The 23,782-nt window shown below is 57.8% G+C and overlaps 1 protein-coding gene across 5 annotated transcripts; it reads left to right on the top strand.

Annotated features, from left to right (window-relative positions):
* The first annotated feature begins 819 nt into the window (after positions 1-819).
* Positions 820-23,762, top strand: MYH7B (myosin heavy chain 7B). Of its 5 annotated transcripts, XM_047771248.1 has the most exons (40): positions 820-927; positions 2,198-2,304; positions 2,471-2,614; positions 3,097-3,253; positions 3,548-3,575; positions 4,638-4,734; positions 6,930-6,953; positions 7,102-7,194; positions 7,332-7,395; positions 8,412-8,510; positions 9,153-9,256; positions 9,364-9,502; positions 9,800-9,918; positions 10,003-10,152; positions 10,327-10,497; positions 11,725-11,904; positions 11,997-12,129; positions 12,206-12,282; positions 12,714-12,801; positions 12,987-13,104; positions 13,922-14,045; positions 14,146-14,282; positions 15,785-16,040; positions 16,931-17,173; positions 17,836-18,012; positions 18,099-18,244; positions 18,561-18,651; positions 18,744-19,133; positions 19,829-19,955; positions 20,044-20,162; positions 20,252-20,448; positions 20,569-20,918; positions 21,071-21,195; positions 21,310-21,425; positions 21,832-22,228; positions 22,302-22,427; positions 22,510-22,680; positions 22,761-22,865; positions 22,948-23,043; positions 23,433-23,762. In XM_047771248.1, the coding sequence occupies exons 1-40, from the start codon at positions 837-839 to the stop codon at positions 23,658-23,660; spliced, it is 5,904 nt and encodes a 1,967-aa protein (XP_047627204.1). In that variant the 5' UTR covers positions 820-836; the 3' UTR covers positions 23,661-23,762. The 5 variants fall into 5 exon arrangements, with proteins under 5 accessions (XP_047627204.1, XP_047627201.1, XP_047627200.1 ...); XM_047771245.1 differs by lacking the exons at positions 820-927; positions 2,198-2,304; positions 2,471-2,614; positions 4,638-4,734 and having other exon boundaries at positions 3,183-3,253; XM_047771244.1 differs by lacking the exons at positions 820-927; positions 2,198-2,304; positions 2,471-2,614; ... (1 more) ...; positions 3,548-3,575; positions 4,638-4,734 and having other exon boundaries at positions 6,164-6,953; positions 23,433-23,570; positions 23,649-23,762.
* The last annotated feature ends 20 nt before the right edge of the window (positions 23,763-23,782 follow it).

The following is a 23,782-nucleotide window of genomic DNA, read 5'->3' as shown; positions in this document are numbered from 1 at the left end:
GTACCTGTCTGTCACTGGGCCACAGTTTCCCTGGTTGTATAAGGGAGGTTGGACCTAACAGTCCCAGAGTGCACTTTGGGTTTCCCCCTCTGAGTCTCCTTGCTGTCTGTTTCTGGGGGTGTGGACCTTTTCTGGGTGCGTTGGGCTCCCTGTGACTCAAGTTCTCTCTCCTGGCGCCTCGTATGTCCCAGATCATTCACTGCCTTGTCCCTGCCCCTGTTGGTCTCTGAATCCACCCTCCCAGTGTCTGAGTGGAGTGAGTGTCTCTCTCCGCCTTTGTGATCCCCTGACAATGGGAGGTAAAAATAGCCCAGGGGCCGTGCTGGTGGAGATAAAAGGGAATTTGCCTTTTGTGTCCTGTGGCCAGGCTGGGGGGGCTGTGACACGTGGAGATTGCTGACATAGCTCTCCTCCGCTGACCTTGACGGGCAGCAATAAAAGGGGTAGCCCAGTTCCCAGCCCTCACCGTGGTGCCGAGGTGGGTGATCAGGGCTGGAGCTGGAGCGCAAGGGAGGGCACACAGGCTGGTGGTGAGGGTGCTGGTGGGTTGGCACAAGTCTCTCCATTTCTGTGGGAGAGGATGCTCTGGTGTTGGAGGGTGTGTGTGTGTATGTGTGTGTGTGTGTGTCTTGGGGGCTCACCAGGGAGGCTGAGGTAGGGAGCCCCAGGGAATCACCTACTGTCAGGTCTTATGGGTTGTTGGATCACGCCCCCCTTTGGGGCCCCTGGTCCCTCAGTTCCCCTGTCACCGCCACCTTCCAGTGCCTGCTGCCTTGGACCGCCTGGAACCTCCAAGATTTCTAGTGCCTCCTCCTCCACCTCTCAGTGCCACTACCATGATGGATGTGAGTGAACTTGGGGAATCTGCACGCTACCTCCGCCAGGGCTACCAGGAGCTGATGAAGGTGCACTCTGTCCTGTGGGATGGTAAGTGAGAGCGGAGGAGGCGCAATCACAGAGAAGACCTTATGGACTCAGACCAAGAGGGAGGAGGAGTCGCACTCAGCTCAGGTCTGAAGGAGCACACTGGCCTGACAGCTTTAGCCCTGAGGATAAAATCCCAGGAACCCTGTGTCCATCACTGTGTGTCTGTGAGCAAGCCTCAGTTTGCTTCTCTGTAAAATGGGACACTATCACCTGCCTCCTGGGGATGCAGCCCATGGCTAGAACCTGAGGTTTCTGAGATGAGAGTAATTGGTATGAGCGCAGACTGCTGCCACATGTCCATAAAACCTGTGCTGGAGTTATTTTTAGTGCTTTCCATAGAGCCAAAGCCTCTGTTTATTAGGGACAGGAATCAAGGCTACTATTTATGACCTGGTTTGCTCATAGGACAATAATAACAATAGGCAATGTGTGTGTATTAAGAGCTTATTGTGTGCCAGGCCCAGAGCAGATGATTTTCCATGCATCATCTCAACAACCTGAGGAGGCGGAGGCCAGGGCCTGCTTCATGGCTGTGCAACGACTGCCGCTGCACAGGGCACCGCCTTCAGAGAGGCTGCATGCTTGATTTAACATGCTGCTACCACCATCTTGAAATTTTTAACAATTTCCTAACAGGAGGATCTCCATTTTAACACAGGAGCCTGTACGTTTTATAGCTAGATCTGACTAGGCACTTGGCTAATAAGTAGCAGGACAGGGAACAGAAACTGGTGGTCTGCAGCCTGAGTCTGTGCCTTTAACTACAGTGAAATATGGGCTCCCTGGAGCTCTGGGGCCAGCTGGCCTGGCAGGAAGAAGCACAAGATAGAAGACCTGGGTTTGCATCTTCAGTGAAATGGGGGAAGCAGAACCCACTGAGAATTAAGTGCCTGATATTGAGGGCTGCCCCACATGGGAACTAAAGAGATGCTCATGTTTTACTTTTGAGGGACAGGCCCAGGGAGAATGAGTGTTTACCGGAGGCCAGATACAACAGTAGCAGGACTCTGAACCCAAGTGTGGAATCCAGGGCTGTGAGGGACTGTTACCTCTATCAGGGAATACTTTGAGATCTCTAGGGACCCTCCCAACTCTGCCCTTCCAGGAGCCTGGGTCTGGAAGGATCTTTTCTGAGTGCTCCTGTGCCCTGATAGAGGGGCTCCTAGGAGGGACTCAGCTCTGTAGACATGGCTCGGGACCCAGCAGGGTCCCCAGTCCCTGGATGTGCCTTAGCCTCCCTCAAAGCCCCCATGCTCTTCTGGAAACCCAGGGAAGAAGCGGTTCTGGATACCTGATGAACAGGATGCTTACGTGGAAGCTGAGGTCAAGTCCGAGGCTGCTGGGGGCAGAGTCAACGTGGAGACCAAAGACCAGAAGGTTTGGCTCCCTCTTTTCCCAGAATTAACTCCTCTGCCCCACGCCCCATTATAGCTCTTGGCTAGTGCACTCTGTATGAGAAGGGGTCTGGGAGCCTACAGGGGTGAGAGGCTAAGATCAGTTGGTTCCTGCCCACCTGCCACCCCCTATATGTCCTTCCTGGCAGGTGCTGACAGTTCGCGAAGCTGAGCTGCAGCCCATGAACCCGCCCCGCTTCGACTTGCTGGAGGACATGGCCATGATGACGCACCTCAACGAGGCAGCCGTACTGCACAACCTGCGCCAGCGTTATGCTCGCTGGATGATCTACGTGAGCCAAGAGCCGTGAAAGGGCCACCGGTGGAGTGGGGCAGTGCCTTGTGGGGGTGGTGCCATAGCAGCAGGGGCGGGGCTAGGACAAGAGCTACAGTTTGGTGGGACAGGATGGTGAGGAAGGGGCGGGGCTGCGTGCCTGGGGAAACAGGGCTAGAGGTGGGGTAAGGTGATGTCATGGGGCTGTGGAGGCGGGGCCACTGGCTGGGGCGGTACTAAGGCGGGGCTGGAGGTTTGGCTTCAGAGTGTTGGGGAGGAGCTGCAGCAGCAAAGAGGCTGGGCTACAGGGCTGTGAAGGTGGGGCCACGGACTAGGGCGGGAGTAAGGGCTAGGGCGGGGCTAGGACAGCCACAGAGGGTGTGGCGTGGCACCTTAAGCGGCTCCTTGGGGGCATTTTGCAAGGGTCACTGTTTTGTGAGGGTTAGGGCCTGGGTATGGGAACTTGGCCTCTAACAACCCATCTATACACTCTCTTTTCAGACATACTCGGGCCTCTTCTGTGTCACCATCAACCCCTACAAATGGCTCCCCGTCTACACAGCCTCTGTGGTAGCTGCTTACAAGGGAAAGCGCCGCTCGGAGGCCCCGCCCCACATATATGCGGTGGCAGATAATGCCTACAATGACATGCTGCGCAGTAAGGGCTTCCTTGGCTCCTCTCCTTCACCTGAGACCCTTCCCCTGGCTCTTGGACCCCCTTCCCTCCACTTGCACTGCCGTCCCTTTGATGCTGCTGGACACTCTAGCATAGTCATTCTGTCTCCCCAGGTGGGAGCCGGACTGCAGTCTGAAGGTCCCATTCCCTGGTCCTTCCCATTTCCGGCCCTGGGTGGTGGAGGGGCTGTCCCAGTGCCTAGGCTTCCCAGGGCGCTCCACCTGTGGCTGGTCCCTCACTTTGGCTAACTTCTCTATCTCCTCCCTTTTCCTCCAGACCGAGAAAACCAGTCCATGCTGATCACGTGAGTGTGGGGCTCTGGGGATGGGGTGGGAAATGCTGGCCACCTGGCAGGAGGGAAGTGGAACTAAAATCATTTCCCAAGGTTAAATACAAAGTGCTTAGGGCAGGGGTTTGACCACATGGAGCCAGTGTCCCAGGTGAAGCTAAAAGTAGAGCATTTCTTGGCCCCCATCCCGGGCAGATGTGTTATGGTTGGTGGGCAGGAAAGGGATACTAGTCCTGATGCCCCCTGTCCTCAGGGCATGGAACCTTCTCACATCTTGATCATTTGGGAGTTCTGATTCAAGGGGCATGGGGAGAGCCTTTTCCCTTTTCTCCTCACCATCTCATTTTTTAATCTTATTTCTGGTTCTTTGTCCTTTTGGGAACGTGGTAGCATTCTTACATACCAAGTCAGTGTCCAGCCAAGCAAACATGGACATCGTGTGTGTGTGTGTGTGTGTGTGTGTGTGTGTGTGTGTGCGTGTGTGCACGCGCGCGCTGCCTGGTGGTTAAGAGCAAGGCCTTTGAAACCAGAAAGATCTGTATTAAGTTCTCTTGTGTCCACTTCCTGCTGGTGCCCTTGGGCCTCTGAGTCTCATCAATAAAGATAGAACAATCCTACTTACCTACCACGCAGAGCTATAGGAGGCAGCAAGTTAATGTTTGTACCTGGCACACAGTGGAAACAGCTACATAACTTTTCTAAGCCGCATTTCCTTATCTATGAAAAGGGGTGATAATGGTGCTTGCATTACAGGGATTCTGAGGCTTAAATGAGCCAATATAGGTAAAGCACTTGGCTCCGCGCCTGGCAGTAAGTTAGTGCTCCGTAAACAGTGGCATCATCATGTGTTTTCTCATCTCACCGGGATGGCCTATACTGGCCTGTTTTGTAAACAACTCAACACCTTTGAGGGTTGATCTGTCTCTGCAGAGTTTTGAGTTGGGGACTCCTGAGTTAGGAGCTGGGCGTGGGTGCGAGGAGGGCAGAGGAGCCCTGCCTGAGGGCTAGGGCGCTGGGGGATGCGAGGAGTTAGCGAAGCCACGTGGGTATTTGTGACTCATGTTTGTGTCGCCCAAGGGGAGAGTCGGGGGCCGGTAAGACGGTTAACACCAAGCGTGTCATTCAGTACTTTGCCATCGTCGCCGCCTTGGGAGACGGGCCGGGCAAGAAGGCCGTAAGACTCGCCCATGCGGGCACTGCTCCCTGCTGCTTCTCACTATTTTTCTTTTCTTTCTCCTTTTTTTTTTTTCTTTTTTTCTTTTTCCCCTTTTTAAAAAGTTGATTTCTCCAGCCCTGCCTAAGCCTCCCACCCTGGTGGTAGACTCTGGCCTGAGCAAGGCTTGATTGGAGCGGCTGTGGCCATTCTTGGTCACACCGTTCGGCACAGTTCCAGGCTTGCCTCGCTGTTCCCATCCATAACACAGAGGGGTGGGATGCCATTGTTATTCCTAAATATTTTATATAATTTTTCCCTTCCATCATGACTTTCATATTTTGAAAGCACTTACCACATAGGCTGCTTATTTACCAAGAAGTGATTGTTTTCTTGGTTTTCATGTACCAAAGACACAGTTTATACAGAGGTCAACCAGAGCCAAGGGTACTTGGCATTCCCATCAGCCAAGGTTTTGGGTCAGTTTTGTACCCTGTGATTTCTGTATGGTTTTTGAAATTTCCTGAAGCAATGGGGGACCAGTGTTTTATTTTGTTTTTGTTTTTAGGGTACAGAATTCATTCTTAGCCCCAGGCCAACTGTTCAGAGATCGGCTTGGGTCCCCTCACCCCCAAAATGGGTTGCCTTTTCTTTCCAGAAGCCCATGGCCTCTTCCTACACAGCCCCCACTCCTGGTCTTGTCGAGCCTTGCTTTTATTCTGGAGCATTTTTCTTTTTTCCATTTAAAGTTTTTTTCTTTTTCTTTTTTCTTTTTTTTTTTTTTTTGTTGTTGTTGTTGTTGTTGTTGCCTTTTTCTATTTCCCCATTTGGTTTTCTTGTTTTTTCTTTTTGTTTCTGTTTTGGTTTTTTTGTTGTGGTGGTGGCTGTTTTTATTGTTTTGTTTTTGCTGTTGCCTTTTTGGTACTCTTTCCTCCCTCCCTTCCACTCCGTTTTCCAAATTCTCAAAGTGTCTCTGAGGATGCTGCAGAAAGTTGGGGCTTGGTCCAGGGACAGGAATGGAGGGCAGGGAGCTGGTAGGGATGCAGCTAGGATGGGTGGGGGTAGTGGGCTCCTGGGCAGAAAGAAGCCCTGCATCATGGAGTTGTGGTGGCATGGGAGCTGTCAGGCAGGGTGGGGGTGAAGAGAAAGGCCGCCCCACAGGAGCATAAAGGCCTTATCAACTCCCCTCCCTTTGGACCCAAATTTGACCACATCTGCCCTGGACATGAGCATGTGGGGTGGAGCTCAGGGGAGGGCCTCCTGCCATCCCTCCTGCACCTGTCCCTACAGCAGTATCTTGGGTGGGGGGTGGGGTTAATTCTTGGGCTCCCTATAGGTGAGTAAATAATAAAGTTCCCTGGCATGGGATAGGTATCATGGCACCCGCCACATCAGAATCCATTCTTTCCTTTTCTCCCTTTTTTTTTCCCCCCCAGGCAGCTGGGATCCAGGGTAGAGAAGAGAAAGAAAGGGAAATGGAGGGAAGATAGGGATAAGGCAGTGGGAGGGTCCCCTCTGTTCAGTAAGTCCCTCTAGAGGAGATATACAGGTGGCTCTCGGCATCGTGGGCAGCACTGGGCTCAGTGTCTGCATGGCTCCCGACTTACTGTGTGGCCTTGAGCAGATCAGTTTCCTGCTTGTTGGAATCTTAGTTCCCTCATTTGCATTTAGGCTAATAATATGCACCTGGCCAGACTATTTTGACTAATAGTAGGTGTACAATTGTACAATGAAAACACAGCTCATGATAAAACAGAGAAATGTGAAGAAAGGCAGTCATAGGAGGAGGTGAGGTGTAAGGAGATTTGGGCAAGAAGAGGTTTCTTCCAGCCTCAGAGCAACAGGGAAGCCTTCCTGGAGGAGGGGACATTGGAGCTGGCTTCTGAAAGGGAGTAGGTTTTAGTCAGGAATCTCTAGGGCCTGGGACAGGCTCGCTTTCTGGGGCGTGGGAAACGAAGGGATATGGTGGAGGCCAGAGACAGAGCTGAGGTGCCAGACATAGCCCCTGCCTCAAGCCCCTGACTAGGGCCATGCTTGTTCCACTTTCCAGCATTTCTCCTTCTAACAGTCCCTGGAGGGTCAGGCATGGGGAGTGGGGTGGGGGCTACACATCTGGGTGACTAACGTTCACTGTCCTCCTAACCACCACCTCCTCCCCTCTCTCCCGGCCTGCCGAGTCCTCACAGCCTCTAATGTTGTCTTTCTTCTCCTCCCAGCAATTTCTGGCCACAAAGACTGGGGTAGGTATGGCTGGTGCAAGTGGGGCAGGCAACGATTATGAGGTCCCGGGGACACCCCTGCCCTTTCCCGTTCCCAGCCAGAGGTTTTCTGGGATGGGCTGAGATCCAGGACCATGGGCTGAAAGACCTCTCCCCCCGCCACCACCAGGGCACCCTGGAGGATCAAATCATTGAGGCGAACCCTGCCATGGAGGCTTTTGGCAATGCCAAGACCCTGCGGAATGACAACTCGTCCCGCTTTGTGAGTGGCCGCAGTGAGGGAGCTGGGAGGGGTGGAACGGGGTCAGTTGCTGGGAGACACAGGGTGGGGGAGCCTTTGGAAGAAGAGAGAGCAGCGCTGGCTGGGCCCCCCGACTGAGGCTGCTCCTCTGCCCACAGGGCAAGTTCATCCGCATTCACTTTGGTCCCTCTGGGAAGCTGGCATCCGCGGATATTGACAGCTGTGAGTGTAGGACAGGGTGGGGCAGGGCGGGGGTGCGGAAAGAGGCCCTAGCCTGAGTCTTTCCCCTCGGACGGAGCATCCGTCATCATGTCCATGGGGCTCCCACCTGTCCCAGGTGCTTCTCTTCATCCCCTGGCTACTGCCCAGCTCAGGCCATCTCCCCTCTCGCCTGGAACATTCCCCCCAGCCTCCATGTGGTCTCCCAGGCTTCATCCCTCTGCTTAACCTTTTTCCAGCCAGAGTGGTCTTTTCTTGGATACTAAGCTGACCATATAAAATTCCTGCTTAAAACCTTTTTCTAGATCCTTTCACCGGAAGATGGAGACAAAATCTTTATTTGGCCAGTCAGGCTCCTTGTAACTACGCCCTTACCCCTACCTCCCACCCCAAGTCTTTTCTCTGGCCCTTCGTAGGGCAGGCCTGTGCCCTCCTGCCCCAGCCTCATCTCTCCCTGGAGTCCCCAACTGTCCTGGAAGCCTCCCCTACTGCCTCACTGGGGTTGTCGCCCCATCCCACCTAACCCAGACCTGCTGCACAGACACTAGCTGCCCTGGCCACGCATCCCCAGGTAGGAGCCGTCAGCACTGAGCACTCCTCACCTCGGGATGCTTGGCCAGATAGGTAAGCACAGGCAGCTGGTGGGCAGGGGACGTCGTAATTCATGCCCCACTTGGCCCAAGTGCAAACACACACCAGCAGCACTGCTCTGGAGGACAGGCGTGTGGTCTGTGGGTGGAGGAGTGAAAGTCTAGATGAGTGAATAGACAAATTAAGACCCCTACACAGACCCACATTAATACAGCCACACACAAAGACATAGGGACAGACAGACACATTCCCACACTGTGACACTTGTGCTGATGGAGAGCCCCCTTCAGCACATGCTGGCATGCGTGCAAACACGGCATCTCTATACCACCACCCCTGCCTGCCCCCAGCCGACACCTCCTCCCTGCCTCCTCAGCCCCAGTGGGGTGACTTAGGGGATGCTAGGCCAATGCCTCCCTTTTCCCCAGATCTCCTGGAGAAGTCTCGGGTAATCTTCCAGCTGCCCGGTGAGCGTGGCTACCACGTCTACTACCAGATCCTCTCGGGGAAGAAGCCAGAGCTGCAGGGTGAGGGAAGCAGTGGATGGGACGGGAGTCAGAGCCCACAGGTCTGACTGGGAGTGGGGCTTCCGGGCTCTGTCCTGGCCCCCATCGAGCCAGGCCCTGAGGTGCCTGCTCCCCCCCTGTTTTGGGCTCTGTGACATCCCTTCTTTCCCAGGGCCCCAGAGCTCCTAAAAGACCACTCACTTGCCTGGGACTTCTGGCTCTTGTTGAGCCCTCTCCCCCTCATGTTAGGGAACAGGCCCCTTAAAACCATCCTGCTGTCCTGAGACCAGAGAGGCCCGGCCAGCACCAAGAGAGGAGCCCTGGCTCTGTCTAGACCCAGCTCCTCTCTCTTGCAAGCCCCTCAAGGGCAGACCCTCGTCCTCCCTGTGCCCCAGCGCCCAGCACATAGGGGCCAGAGGGGTGGCTGCGAGCCATGGTCAAGGGATGAATGAGATGGAGGGACTGTGGCTCCTTCCTCAGCACCATAAAGAAGGAGAAGCCCTGGGCATGGGAGTTCAGGCGAGAAACGCAAGCTCTGAAGTCTTGAGAAGGTCCTAGACTCTCCTGCCAGGCTGGCCCCCAGGACCCAGCACGCTGGGGTGGGGGGAGAAGGCTAACTGGCAAACAGAGCCAACCTGCCTGTCTCGGCCCCCTCGGCCCCAGACATGCTGCTCCTGTCCATGAACCCCTACGACTACCACTTCTGCAGCCAGGGCGTCATCACCGTGGACAACATGGATGACGGGGAGGAGCTCATAGCCACTGACGTATGTCTGTGGTGGGAGGGGAGCAGGTTCAGTGCCCTTGGTTTGGCTGGACCCTGGAGCAGCCAGAGTCCTCTGAGCCCTCCGCCTCCACCCCCCCACCCCCGCAGCATGCCATGGACATCCTGGGCTTCAGCGTGGATGAGAAGTGTGCCTGCTATAAGATCGTGGGTGCCCTCCTACACTTCGGCAACATGAAGTTCAAGCAGAAGCAACGGGAGGAGCAGGCTGAGGCCGATGGCACTGAGAGTGAGGGGCCCTGACCCTGGCCCGACCTGGTCATCACCTTGACCTTGAGGCCAACATCTAGTCTGTGACTGTTAACCCTAAGCCTTGCCCACAAGCTTTGGCCTCAGTCTTAACCTGGCCTTGATTATAAACCCGGATTTAGCAGTTCCAGACCATCACCCTCCTGAGCTGCACGGTTTGCTGTTCCTGACCTTGACCTCGACCAGCCTCCCTTTCCTAACCCTAGGTTGACGCCAGTAGAGCTCCCAGGACCCATTTTCTTGGCCTCCTCCTCATCTTACCCTTGTGTCCTGCCAGGTGCTGACAAGGCTGCCTACCTGATGGGGGTCAGCAGTGGGGACCTCCTTAAAGGCCTTTTGCACCCCCGAGTGCGTGTGGGGAACGAGTATGTGACCAAGGGCCAGAGTGTGGAGCAGGTGAGCTGCTCATGGGGTGGGGACAGCTGGGGGGCTGGGGTGCCCTCCTTGCCAGATCCTAGCCCAGCCTCCTCATGCCTCCAGGTGGTGTTTGCCGTGGGGGCTCTGGCCAAGGCCACCTATGACCGGCTGTTCCGATGGCTGGTGTCAAGGATCAACCAGACGCTGGACACCAAGCTGCCCCGTCAGTTCTTCATTGGTGTGCTGGACATAGCTGGTTTTGAGATCTTTGAGGTAAGAGGAGGCCCACGCTCCCAGGCTCTGTTCTCTCTGGGGTGGAGGACCGGGGCAGGGGGGTGGGGAGCGGGTGGACAGGAGCCCTGGGTGAACTCCTACACATCCCCATCCTCAGGGGGCCTCCCTGACCCATCTCCCAGGAGGCCACTGAGTGGGCACCTCCCTCTACAGTTTAACAGCTTTGAACAGCTGTGTATCAACTTCACCAACGAGAAGCTGCAGCAGTTCTTCAACCAGCACATGTTTGTGCTGGAGCAGGAGGAGTACAAGCGGGAGGGCATTGACTGGGTCTTCATCGACTTTGGCCTGGACCTGCAGCCCTGCATTGACCTCATTGAGAAGGTGGGGCCCGGGGCACGGTCGCCGCCTGGAAGGGAGGGCGTGGGTGCAGTGAGTGAGCAGGAATGAATGTGTGTGCTCATGTGTGTGAGCGAGCGTGTGCAAGCATGTGTGGGGGCATCGAAGTGAACATGGCTGTGACTGTGATGTGTGTGCAGATAGGTGTGAGGGAGATTGAGTGTGCGTGTGTGTGTGCACACGCATGTACCCCAGCACTGTTGATAACAGCCCTATTCCAGCCACAGTTTCATAGGATCCTCAAAACTGTCTAGAACTACAGGGCAGGGTAGGGTGTGTTTGTTTACGAAACATCCCATATATTTCTGCATCGTACAAGGATCACAAAGAAAAAAAAATCAAAGAAAAGTGGAAAAATCAGAGCTAAAGGGGAAAAAGCATTTCTCCCAATCCTGCCACAGCCTGCTTCCTACCCGTTCTTTATCCTGGGTGGGTGTCCATGTCCTCTGATGGACACGCGTATTTCCCATCCTGCCTTCCCATCTCTGAAAGTGTATTTCGGGTGGGGAGTGTTGTTGAAGAAAGCACAGTAGTTCACGCAGCAGGTGATGTTCATGCATTTCTATCATCCCCTATTAGTGGACATTTAGATGGTCAACAATTTCTCGCTGTTACAGCAGCACTGAAAGTATTCATGTCCCCATTTTGCAGGTTAGGAAATTGAGGCTTAGAGAAGTCTGAGGGCCCCACAGCTACTAAGTGGGAAGCCAAAATTTGAACTCAACTGATTTTTTTTTTTTGTCTGAGCCTGCGGCATGTGGAAGTTCCTGGGCCTGGGATTGAACCCATGCCGCAGCAGCAGCCTGAGCCACTGTAGGGACAATGCCAGATCTTTAAGCCGTTGCACCACAAGGGAACACCTCAACTGCTTTATTTGACTGTACCATGTGAGAGAGTGTGAGAACATGCATGTCGGGGGAAAAGTGAGTGCAGAGATGCTACTTGGAGTTTGTACACTTCTTAGGAGCAAAGAGAACAACTCAAGAGCTGTGAATTGTGCAGAAGAGGGTTGGAAGCCAAGCCACAGACTTTCCTTTATTTCTTAGAAGACAGGGCTCCTGGGCGAGGGTCTGGTTTCATCCCTCCGGCTGATGGCTGAGATTGGGGGTTCTAGAAGACTCCCAGAGGGAGGGGCTCCAGGAAATGAGGGTCCAACCCAGCCTTGATGGGCTGGCTTGATGGAGGCCCTGAAAGCTTGTGCCCTGTCCCCAGCCTCTGGGCATCCTGTCCATCCTGGAGGAGGAGTGCATGTTCCCCAAGGCCTCAGACGCCAGCTTCCGGGCCAAGCTCTATGATAACCACGCGGGGAAGTCACCCAATTTCCAGCAGCCACGGCCTGATAAGAAGCGCAAATACCAGGCCCACTTTGAGGTGGTCCACTATGCGGGCGTGGTAGGTGCCTGTTGAAAGCCCAGCTCCCGACCACTCTCCTCCCTCCCCTGGGTTCCCCCACCCCAGCTCAGCCCCTGTCTGGTCTCTGGCAGGTGCCTTACAGCATCGTGGGCTGGCTGGAGAAAAACAAGGATCCACTGAATGAGACGGTGGTCCCCATCTTCCAAAAGTCGCAGAACAAGCTCTTGGCTATGCTCTACGAGAACTACGCCGGCTCCTGCTCTAGTGAGTCCCAAGGGCTGAGATTCTGTCGGGGACTCAGTGCTGTCCCCTGGAGTGATGGGTCCCCTGTCTCTCCTAGCTGAGCCCCCCAAGTCTGGGGTGAAAGAGAAGCGGAAGAAGGCAGCATCATTCCAGACGGTGTCCCAGCTGCACAAGGTGAGGCTAGTCTAGGCCCCGTGCAGACCTCCCTCCGCCAGCCTCCAGCCCTGTCCCGGCTCCCTGCTCTGTCCCCTGCACCCTGGGCGGGCGGCCGTTAAGACTTGCAGTGATGTTTAACTCCTCTCCACGTGAACATCACAGCAAGTCTGTGCTGCTTCCCGTCCCCACGCTGCCTGGGCAGGGTTTGGGGGGATGGGGTGGGAGCCCTGGGGCCAGGGGAGGGATGGGGAGAGGTTGGGGGAACAAAGACTTCGGCGGGGACCCAGTCAAACGGAAGAGGGCAGGGGGTCATCAGGAGCAGAGTGAAAGGACAGCCACGCAGAGTCACGCTTAGGTACCTTGCGCAGGGTCCTTAACGGGCTGATCCACTGCGGTTTCCAATTCGGCTTCTCTGCCCTCTGTGCCTTCTCCCCTCTCCCCACCCCCAGGAGAACCTCAACAAGCTGATGACCAATCTGCGGGCCACACAGCCCCACTTTGTCCGTTGCATTGTCCCCAATGAGAACAAGACCCCAGGTAGTCACCCCAGGCCTGGGTTGCTGGGGTGGAGGGACCTTGGAGGGAGGGCACAGGGCAAGCCAGAAGCTGCGTCTTTCCCCTCCACAGGGGGTCAGCCCTGTGTTGGGACTCCTGGTCTTTCTAGAGGGCACAGAGTTGTGTCCATTGATCTCTAATCTTTTCCTTGACCCCTCCACGTCCAGGTGTCATGGATGCCTTCTTGGTGCTACACCAGCTGCGCTGCAATGGGGTTCTGGAGGGGATCCGGATCTGCCGCCAAGGATTCCCCAATAGGCTGCTTTACACCGACTTCCGGCAGCGGTGGGTGTCTTTTCCACAGACACCCTGCCCCTACACACACACAGCCTCCCCTGTTAGCAGCATCTCCCCCCAGCGTGGGGCATTTGTTACAGCTGATAAACCTGTAGTGACACGTCATCATCACCCAGAGTCCAGAATCTCCATCCCAGTTCCCTCTCAGTGTGGTGCAGTCTATGGCTTTGGATAAATGTAATGACTGTAGCACTGCCCATTTTGTTCCAGCAGTGAAATAGCCCGTGGTCTAGTGAAGGGCGCTTTGCTAATCAGTCCCCTAATAAGGAACCTATTGTGTTTCCAGGGTTCGGCCTTCACAGTGTGGTCACGACAACCTGCCCCACACGGCCCTGTGCACTTGTGCACCTGTGTCCACTTCAGAAGTGGGTGTGCTGGAACCCTTGCTCTGGTTCATTAGATTTCCCTCCCAAGTGGTTCTTCAGCTGGTGACATGCTGTGACACATCACCTTCTTTACATTATTTTTGCATTTCCAAAAAATGATAAATGATTAAAAATAATAAATTTAAAAGTTATACACCTGCTATATACCTTTTGTAAATACTGCATCCTCTTAAAAAACTTAAAACTAGTGATTGCATTTAAATGCTGTCCCAGGTGTTTAAGCAGAGCATGGCCAGAACCCCAGTGTCACAAGGCTTTTCCCCACTGGCCTGTTCAGTGGGTGCCCTCGTGGAGCCTCTGCTCCAGCCCTGAGAGGCCCAGGACTATCTCCCCTGCTCCCCCCACCAGCCTCTTCAGTCCTCGGCTCCCCAGCCAGCACCCTCCTCACCAGCCCTTCCCTGCTCCTCCCCGCCCCCCAGGTACCGCATCCTGAACCCCAGTGCCATCCCGGACGACACCTTCATGGACAGCAGGAAGGCCACAGAGAAGCTGCTGGGCTCGCTGGACATCGACCACTCCCAGTACCAGTTTGGCCACACCAAGGTGGGGGCACAAGGCCATGGGGATGCTGACCTGGGTGTGGGCAGTCACAGCGCGCAGGGTCCTGCAGGCGATGGATGATCACCCCTACCCCCCACCGCAGGTGTTCTTCAAGGCCGGGCTTCTGGGTGTGTTGGAGGAGCTTCGGGACCAGCGTCTGGCCAAGGTCTTGACACTGCTGCAGGCGCGGGGCCGGGGCCGCCTCATGCGCCTTGAATACCAGCGCCTGCTTGGAGGCAGGTGGGTGTGGGAAGAGGGTGGGGGACACGGGGGTAGGGGTATGACCACTGTCCCCCAGTTCACAGGACCGCTGGGCTCTCTGAAGCCTCTCGTGCTGTCCTGCGGGTCAGATTTCACGCACTGGCTGCTTGGGTGGCTCTTGAGGGGCAAAGCTCCATTTTGTGCCTCTAAACCTCCAGCCATCACTTTTTCACCTCAAAAATTGGGGCAAGAGGAACTCCCTGGTGGTCTAGTGGTTAATGACTCAGTGTTGTCACTGCTGTGGCACAAGTTAGATCCCTGGCCTGGGAATTTCCACTTGCCATGGGCATGCCCCCCCCCCCAAAAAAAAAAAGGGCGGGGGGAGAGAACCTGTCTCTACTCCAGGCCATCTCAGAATGTGCCCAGAGTGGTAATAACAACATTTGGTGTTTCCTTCCTTCCTTCCTTCCTTTTCTCTCTCTCTCTCTCCTTTTCTTTTCTTTCTTTCCTGTCTTTTTTGTCTTTTAGGGCTGTACCTGTGGCATATGGAGGCTAGGGGTTGAATTGGAGCTGTAGCCTCTGGCCTATGCCAGAGCCACAACAACACAGCATCAGAGCTGCCTCTGTGACCCACACCACAGCTCATGGCAATGCCAGATCCTTAGCCCACTGCGTGAGGCCAGGGATCAAACCCACGTCCTCACAGATGCTAGTTGGGTTCGTTAACCCCTGAGCCGTGACTGGAACTCTGACATTTGGTGTTTTCTAAGACTTAGGTGCCCTGGACAAGCTACTTTATTCCACCTTCTCTTGGTTCAAGTGCAGGGCAGTGCTAAAGGCAGGTGCTGTTCATTAAAGGGGGGTCTGAGTCAGAGAGGGAGCCGGTCAGCTGATGAGCGGAGGGAGGTGGGAGGCTGGGCGTGAGCCCAGGCAGTCTGACCTTATATAAGAGCCCAGTGGTTTTACCACCCCTGGTGTCGTTAAGACACTTGCAGGGCCCACCAGGACAGGGCTCATGAGCTCCCGTTGGCAGACCTGTGTGACCTTGGGCCTCTCCCTCAACCTCACCTCTAAAGCAGAGGATTAGGGAGTTCCCATCATGGCTCAGTGGATTAAGACCCGACTAGTATCCATGAGGACGCAGGTTCCATCCCTGGCCTCGCTTAGTGGGTTAAGGATCCGGCGTTGCTGTGAGCTGTGCTCTAGGTTGCAGACTCGGCTCAGATCTGGTGTTACTGTGGCCATGGTGGAGGCTGGCAGCTGTAGCTTCGATTTGACCCCTTAGCCTCGGAACTTCCCTATGCTGCAGGTTCAGCCCTAAATAGACCAAAAAACAAAAAAACAAAACCCAAAAAACCCACAAAAAACAAAAAATCAGAGGATTAGGACCTGCCTGAGAGGCTGTTGGGAAGGTTAACGAGCTCACGGGCGAAAGTGCTCGGTGCGGTGCCTGGAGCAGGGTAGGTGCTCAAGGAACATCAGGGCCCTTATATGAAGGGGACAACACTGAGTCTGCGGGCCACCCGGCTGCCCCTCCCCAGGGATGCCCTGTTCACCATCCAGTGGAACATCCGTGCCTTCAATGCTGTCAAGAATTGGTCGTGGATGAAGCTCTTTTTCAAGATGAAGCCACTGCTCCGCTCGGCACAGGCTGAGGAGGAGCTGGCGGCCCTGCGTGCAGAGCTGCGGGGGCTGCGAGGGGCACTGGCCACTGCCGAGGCCAAGCGCCAGGAGCTGGAGGAGACACACGTCAGTGTGACCCAGGAGAAGAACGACCTGGCCCTGCAGCTGCAGGCGGTGAGTGGGGGAGGGGCGGGGGTTCCTTCTGCCCTTTGAGGCCCCCTGGCAGCCCCAGGCTGCCCTGAGGAAATACCACTGGACCCTGGCTGGGGCAGGCCTGGCGCTCTCTGGGTGCTCAGGCCTTACCTGGGTCTTTCTTCCTGTTCCAGCGGCACCTGTGGGCTCGTGCCCATGTGCAGCCCCCCACCCACTGTCTGTATGGCCCCGTGCCATGTGGCTTCCCGCTGACACTGCAGTGGAGCCGCATCTCCCAGCCCTCCCATCCTTGCCATCCCTGAGACAGACCCATGCTCCTCCTCTGGTTAAGGGCCACAGGAGCCCAGGCAGCAGGGAACAGTAATAACCAGAGGGCAGAGGGCAGGGACTGGAAGATCCCCAAGTCCATTCCTTCCTTCAGCAAATACTTGGAGTATCAGGCCTCCCGGAAGCTCTGGAGAGACATTGGTGGGAAGACGGCCAGGCTTGTGCTCACAAACTCACCTGCTAGAACAGGAGACGGTTGCGCAGCCAGATAGTGAGGAAGCGGGGAGGTGGCAGGGAACCTGAGTCCCCCCTCCCGCCCACCCCGGGGCCATGCAAGGCTCTCCCCACCCCTCAGCCTGGGGTGGGCAGAGCTGGCTGTGGGCTTGTCTCCCAGAGCCCTTGTTTGGGCCTTGCCCTGTTGCCCAGCTTGTCTAATGTCCCCCTCTCGTTGCCCCGTCTGGCCCTCTACCCACCACACCTGAACTCCTCGGGGCCAAGACGCAGGTCGGTGGCATTCCTTGGTCCCAGAGCCCAGCTGAGCATGTGTCAGACCTTGGCACAAACAGATGAACTTCCTTTGCAGGGTCCAGCCTGGTGTCCCTGGGCTGCCTTGACTCTGCCCCATTCCCTACATCCCCCTCCAGGAGCAGGACAATCTGGCGGATGCTGAGGAGCGCTGCCACTTGCTGATCAAGTCCAAGGTGCAGCTGGAGGCCAAGGTGAAGGAACTGAGCGAGCGGCTGGAGGACGAGGAGGAGGTGAATGCTGACCTGGCCGCCCGCCGGCGCAAGCTGGAGGACGAGTGCACCGAGCTCAAGAAGGACATTGATGACCTGGAGCTGACGCTGGCCAAGGCCGAGAAGGAGAAGCAGGCTACGGAGAATAAGGTGTGGGCCGGCCCCCTGTGCCCCTGCTGTGTGGCCTTGGACCGGTCTCTTCCTCTCTGTGGTCCCCAATTTCCTCATCTGTCGAATGGGGTTAATAGCAGCACTTCCCCCATTAAGGCGGCTGAGGATTCAGTGTGTGACCAGCCTTTGCCAGCCCTCGTCACCGTGCCTCGCGTATAGCAGGTGCTCAGCACGTTAGTGACGGTCACTCCGTGTGCCCCAGGTGCCTTCCTTCACGTGCCTTCTCTCGTTAAATCCTCATGAGAGCCCGTGCGGGTCACAGACTGGGGGTATTGACTCGGTTGCACAGGAGGGGAAGGTGGGGCTCAGCTTATTCAGGTCCTCACAGGTGCGCACTGAGGAAGCCGGGACTAGGAAAGAGCTGCTTGAACACCTGTTGATACCAAAAATAGCTGGCATCTCCCCATCTCTCACCCTGGGCCCCTTGGCAAAGGGCTTTGTGAGCATCTGTTCATTAATCCCTCAGTGTGATTTGAGGGGGACCCTATAATCATCCCTTAAGGATGAGGAAGAGTCTGGGAATGAAGTGACTCACCCAAGGGTCCCTGGCTGGAAGGGGCAGTAGCTGTGACATGGGGTGACGGGTGCTTACACCAGAGCAGGGGAGGGGCATCCCCATGGTGACCCTGGCCCCGGCACAGGTGAAGAACCTGACAGAGGAGATGGCGGCACTGGACGAGTCAGTGGCCCGGCTGACCAAGGAGAAGAAGGCCTTGCAGGAGGCCCACCAGCAGGCCCTGGGCGACCTGCAGGCTGAGGAGGACCGAGTGAGCGCGCTGGCCAAGGCCAAGCTCCGGCTGGAGCAGCAGGTGGAGGATGTGAGTTGGGGCCACATCGGGGGCGGTTGGGGGGCTGGGACAGCTGGGTGGGTGGCAGGTCCCACCCACCCTGTCCTGCTCCACAGCTGGAGTGCTCCCTGGAGCAAGAAAAGAAGCTGCGCATGGACACAGAGCGGGCCAAACGCAAGCTTGAGGGTGACCTGAAACTGACGCAGGAGTCGGTGACAGATGCTGCCCAGGACAAGCAGCAACTGGAGGAGAAGCTCAAGAAGTAGGTGTGGGGAGGGTTGCAGGGGCCCCCAGAGCCCCCACCTAGCTTTCCACTCCCCCCTGGACGCGTCAGTTCTGTGTCACTGCAGAGGTTGAACGCGAAGGGTTGAGAGATGGGGGTCACTAGGGTGGAGGGGCAGCGTCCTGCCCTCCCTGGACCAAGGGCCAGGCTCTAGGCACGAGCTTCAGAGGGAGCTCAGGGGTGCGGGCACGTAGGGCTGCTCAGGGGCCAGTGCCTCAGGCAGGGGGTTGCTGGGGGCGGGTTACGAGGGGCCCAGGCCGGCCGGTGGAAGTCATGCCCGCCCTGTGACCTCCAGAAAGGACTCTGAGCTGAGTCAGCTGAACCTGCGGGTGGAGGACGAGCAGCTTCTGGGGGCCCAGCTGCAGAAGAAGATCAAGGAGCTGCAGGTGGGTGGGGGATGGCGGTGGGCGGGGGATGGCGGTGGGCGGGGCCGGGGTCCGAGGCCCACGGAGGTGACACCGCCGCCTGCCCACCCCAGGCTCGGGCGGAGGAGCTGGAGGAGGAGCTGGAGGCCGAGCGGGCGGCCCGGGCCCGCGTGGAGAAGCAGCGGGCAGAGGCGGCCCGGGAGCTGGAGGAGCTGAGCGAGCGGCTGGAGGAGGCGGGCGGCGCGTCCGCGGGGCAGCGCGAGGGCTGCCGGAAGCGCGAGGCTGAGCTGGGGCGGCTGCGCCGGGAGCTGGAGGAGGCGGCCCTGCGGCACGAGGCCACGGTGGCTGCCCTGAGGCGTAAGCAGGCAGAGAGCGCCGCCGAGCTGGGCGAGCAGGTGGACAGTCTGCAGCGGGTGCGGCAGAAGCTGGAGAAGGAGAAGAGTGAGCTCCGCATGGAGGTGGACGATCTGGGCGCCAGTGTGGAAACTCTGGCTCGTGGCAAGGTGTCTGCTTCCTTCCAGATCCTGACCTCTGAGCCGACTCTAGCACCCTGTCTTGACCTCAGCTCTCATCCCATACCTATCCTGCCGAGACCAGTCCTGACTCCAGCAGCTGACCCCACCCTCTGTCCCCTGACCACCCTGTGCCAATCCGACTCCACACTAGTCCTGACTCTGTGTCAGATCCTGACCCCGACCCATTTGCCTGGTGCCCGGCCCAAACCCCACACCAGTCCTGACCTTGAAGCCTACCTCCTTAAACTACACCCTGACTCCAGGTGATTTTTGACTCAGCATCCAACTTGCAGAGGTCAACTCAGTCCTTCACCCCTGAATTCTGTCTGACCTGATACCTGTTCATGACTCTGTTCCTGTCCTGAATCCCAGCCCTGACCTTTGTGCCACCTAATCTTGACAGTTGACCTCTGACCACTGTCCCCAACTGACTTAAGACCTTAATATCCTAACTTCACCTCCACCCACTGGCCTCGGGGCTAGTCCAGCCCTTTCACTTCTGACACCTATCTATTAAGCCATAATCCAGCAGTAGAATTTCTGATCCTGATCTTGGGGTTGTACCTCTCCTGTTGATTCCTGGGTGCATGTCCAGCCTTCTAGCTCCTGACCTCAGGTCCCAGTCTCTGATTGGTCGCCCTGTGAGTCACAAACTTGTTCTGATCCCTGATCCTGGATCCCAGGCCAGTGCAGAGAAGCTGTGCCGGGCCTATGAGGATCAGCTGAATGAGGCCAAGATCAAGGTGGAGGAGCTGCAGCGGCAACTTGCAGATGCGAGCACCCAGCGTGGGCGGCTCCAAACCGAGAGTGGTGAGGCCAGGGGTTTGGCTGGGCTTGACTGGGGCCTCCGTGCTGCCCCTCACCCACCTGACCTGCTGGCTTGGCCCTTGGCCTGCAGGGGAGCTGAGCCGCCTGCTTGAAGAGAAGGAGTCTCTGATCAGCCAGCTGAGCCGCGGGAAGGCCACGGCCACCCAGAGCTTGGAGGAACTGCGGCGGCAGCTGGAGGAGGAGAGCAAGGTGGGCCAGCCTCTGGCTGCCCCAGAGCAGGCAGGGTGGGTGCAAGGCCACTGGCACGGCCAATGCTGAGGTCACTGGGGTCTCTGCAGGCCAAGAGTGCGTTGGCCCATGCCGTGCAGGCTTTGCGGCATGACTGCGACCTCCTGCGGGAGCAGCACGAGGAGGAGGCTGAGGCCCAGGCTGAGCTGCAGCGGCTGCTGTCCAAGGCCAATGCCGAGGTGGCGCAGTGGAGAAGCAAGTACGAGGCAGATGCCATCCAGAGGACAGAGGAGCTGGAGGAGGCCAAGTGAGTGCTTTGCCAGCCAGGCCGTCCCCACACAGGAGTGTCAGGGAAAGGGAAGATGTGAGGGTCATTCCACCAGCCTCCTGTGGCTACGTGTCATGTCTGTCTGCTCCTGTGGCCTAGAAAGAAGCTGGCACTGCGGCTGCAGGAGGCAGAGGAAGGGGTGGAAGCTGCTCATGCCAAGTGCTCGTCGCTGGAGAAGGCCAAGCTGCGGCTGCAGACAGAGTCGGAGGATGTGACCCTGGAGCTGGAGCGGGCGACTTCGGCGGCTGCGGCCCTGGACAAGAAGCAGCGGCACCTGGAGCGGGCGCTGGAGGATCGGCGGCGGCAGGAGGAGGAGATGCAGCGGGAGTTGGAGGCGGCTCAGAGGGAGGCCCGCAGCCTGGGCACCGAACTCTTCCGGCTGCGGCACAGTCATGAGGAGGCTCTCGAGGCCCTGGAGACGCTCAGGCGGGAGAACAAGAACCTGCAGGGTACGACCCATCCCAGGGCCAGAGCTGCTCTGGGGTCACTGGGAGTCCCTTGGAGTCACAGCTGCAGTGGGTCACCCTGGAATTAGGGGTGAATGAAGAGGTTGGAGTACGAACCATTGGGGTGGTCTCTCAGTGCCCTATCTGTTTCGCAGAGGAGATCAGTGACCTCACGGACCAGGTCAGCCTCAGTGGGAAGAGCATCCAGGAGCTGGAGAAGGCCAAGAAGGCACTGGAAGGGGAGAAGAGTGAGCTCCAGGCCGCACTGGAGGAGGCCGAGGTCAGGGGCTGGCTCCAGGGGTGGGCTGGACCCTGACCTGCTGCTCCCTGGCCTCCCCTCTCAATGCTGGCATATTCATGGCCCCCACACCACACTGCCTGCTCTGCACCCCAGGGGGCCCTGGAGCTGGAGGAGACCAAGACTCTGCGGATCCAGCTGGAGCTCTCCCAGGTCAAGGCTGAAGTGGACCGGAAGCTGGCGGAGAAAGATGAGGAGTGCACTAACCTGAGGTAGGGGGCAGGCCGACAGCCTCTCCCATCCCAGCCCAGCCAAGCATGGACTGGCATGGACACCCAGTCCCCCTACCTGACGACTCTCTCAGGTCAGGGTCACCATCCACAGTTTAGAGGTGAACCTCAGGGAGGTCAAAGGACTTGCCCAAGGTTACACAGTGGGTGTAGAGCCAGGGTTCAGTCCACGTCTGTCTGTTCTGGAGCCTCGCTTTTGCCCATGAACTTGCTCTTATGTACAGCAGGCAGTCACAAGGGACTTGAAACCAGGGAGGGACGAATCCCTTATTCCCCACTGGGTTCCTGTCTCCAGTGTTCCTTGTGTGTCTGTAAGAGCAGGCGTGGTGCCAGTGCCCACCCTCTGCTCGCAGGCCAGGACGCCTCCTTTCGTCCCTCCCAACCACAGGCGCAACCACCAGCGGGCAGTGGAGTCCCTGCAGGCCTCCCTGGATGCAGAGACTCGAGCACGCAATGAGGCCCTGCGGCTCAAGAAGAAGATGGAGGGTGACCTCAATGACCTGGAGCTGCAGCTGGGCCATGCCACCCGCCAGGCCACGGAGGCACAGGCAGCCACGCGGCTGCTGCAGGCCCAACTCAAGGAGGAGCAGGCCGGGCGGGACGAGGAGCAGCGGCTGGCGGCTGAGCTCCGCGAGCAGGCACAGGCCCTGGAGCGGCGGGCCGCCCTGCTGGCTGCGGAGCTGGAGGAGCTGCGGGCTGCCCTGGAGCAGGGCGAGCGCAGCCGCCGGCTGGCGGAACAGGAGCTGCTAGAGGCCACCGAGCGCCTCAACCTTCTGCATTCCCAGGTGGGGACAGGGGTCATGGGGATGTGTGGGGCACGGCCTGCAGGCTGACTCTGAAGCTCTGCTTCCCCCCCAGAACACAGGCCTCTTGAACCAGAAGAAGAAACTAGAGGTGGATTTGGCCCAGCTGAGCGGCGAGGTGGAGGAGGCTGCCCAGGAAAGACGGGAAGCCGAGGAGAAGGCCAAAAAGGCCATCACCGACGTGAGGCTGGGCTGGGGCTGGGGGGGCCTGGTGCAGAGGCCAAAGGGACTTTCACCTCCTGACCACGCCACCTCCTCGACAGGCAGCCATGATGGCGGAGGAGCTGAAAAAGGAGCAAGACACCAGTACGCACCTGGAACGGATGAAGAAGACACTAGAACAGACGGTGCGGGAGCTACAGGCCCGGCTTGAGGAGGCAGAACAAGCTGCCCTCCGTGGCGGGAAGAAGCAGGTGCAGAAGCTGGAGGCCAAGGTATGTGCGGCCCTCCCAGTCCCTTCCCCTGCGGGGCGGGCCCGCTGGGGGCACCAGGCCCACCCACCGGCTGCACGCAGGTGCGGGAGCTGGAGGCTGAGCTTGACGCGGAGCAGAAGAAGCACGCCGAGGCCCTCAAGGGGGTGCGGAAACACGAGCGCCGGGTCAAGGAGCTCATGTACCAGGTGGGTGACTGGAGCCACCTTGAGGGGTGGCCCTGGAGCCAGCCTGGCTTGGGCGAGACCCACATCCCCTTTGCCTGCCCAGGCCGAGGAGGACAGGAAGAACCTGGCTCGCATGCAGGACCTGGTGGACAAGTTGCAGAGCAAGGTCAAGAGCTACAAACGTCAGTTTGAAGAGGCGGTGAGTGCCCTGGGGTCCGGGCCACCCGAGGCCTTGTACTGGTCGGGGTCCCTGTGGTCGCCCCACGCCATCTCTGGGCTGTGGTTTCCACAGTGATGCCTTTGTGTGTAGGGGCAGTGACCCCACTGTTCCAGCGGGAAAAAAGGTCTCTAACAGCTCCAGCAAGAGAGAAAACTAGCTCTGTCTCTGAAGGGACCCCATGTGCAGTCCCCTTCTGGCCAGGTCTGGCACAAGGGCACCTCTGGAAGGAGTGGCTCAACCCCCTCCATCCTGCCCTGGGTGTGCAGAAGCAGGAGGCGGGTCCAGGCCGTGGTGGTGGAGCGGCGTGGAGGACCAGGAGAAGCCAGCCCCTTCTGGGGGCGCCAACTATCTCTGTCACTCCCTGCCAGGAGCAGCAGGCCAGCACTAACCTGGCCAAGTACCGCAAGGCCCAGCACGAGCTGGACGACGCGGAGGAGCGGGCGGACATGGCGGAAACCCAGGCGAACAAGCTGCGGGCACGGACCAGGGATGCCCTGGGCCCCAAGGTGAAGGCTGGTGTGGGGCACCCACCCTGCCCGCTGCTTGGGGGGCAGCTCACGCAGGCGGCACCCTTTTCCCCTCAGCACAAGGAGTGAAGCCCAAGTCCCTGGGCTCTGAAGAGGGACAGCTGCTTGAGCTGCGGCCGCCCCAAGCCCTGCTGTCCCCTGCCTGAATAAATGCCATGGCTGCAGCTCCAACTGCCTTCCTTCTCATTCTC

Source organism: Phacochoerus africanus, chromosome 3 (assembly GCF_016906955.1).
Source record: "Phacochoerus africanus isolate WHEZ1 chromosome 3, ROS_Pafr_v1, whole genome shotgun sequence".
Classification (NCBI taxonomy): domain Eukaryota; kingdom Metazoa; phylum Chordata; class Mammalia; order Artiodactyla; family Suidae; genus Phacochoerus; species Phacochoerus africanus.
Note: the sequence above shows the minus strand (reverse complement) of the source record. Positions and strands in the feature narration are given on the sequence as shown.

Bases quoted from the DNA above. Each gene is read 5' to 3' on its own strand.
- MYH7B (XM_047771248.1), top strand. From the start codon at position 837: ATGATGGATGTGAGTGAACTTGGGGAATCTGCACGCTACCTCCGCCAG. The intron at 2,305-2,470 runs GTTTGGCTCCCT...CCTTCCTGGCAG, and splicing joins TGGAGACCAAAGACCAGAAG to GTGCTGACAGTTCGCGAAGC. The intron at 20,919-21,070 runs GTACGACCCATC...TCTGTTTCGCAG, and splicing joins GGAGAACAAGAACCTGCAGG to AGGAGATCAGTGACCTCACG.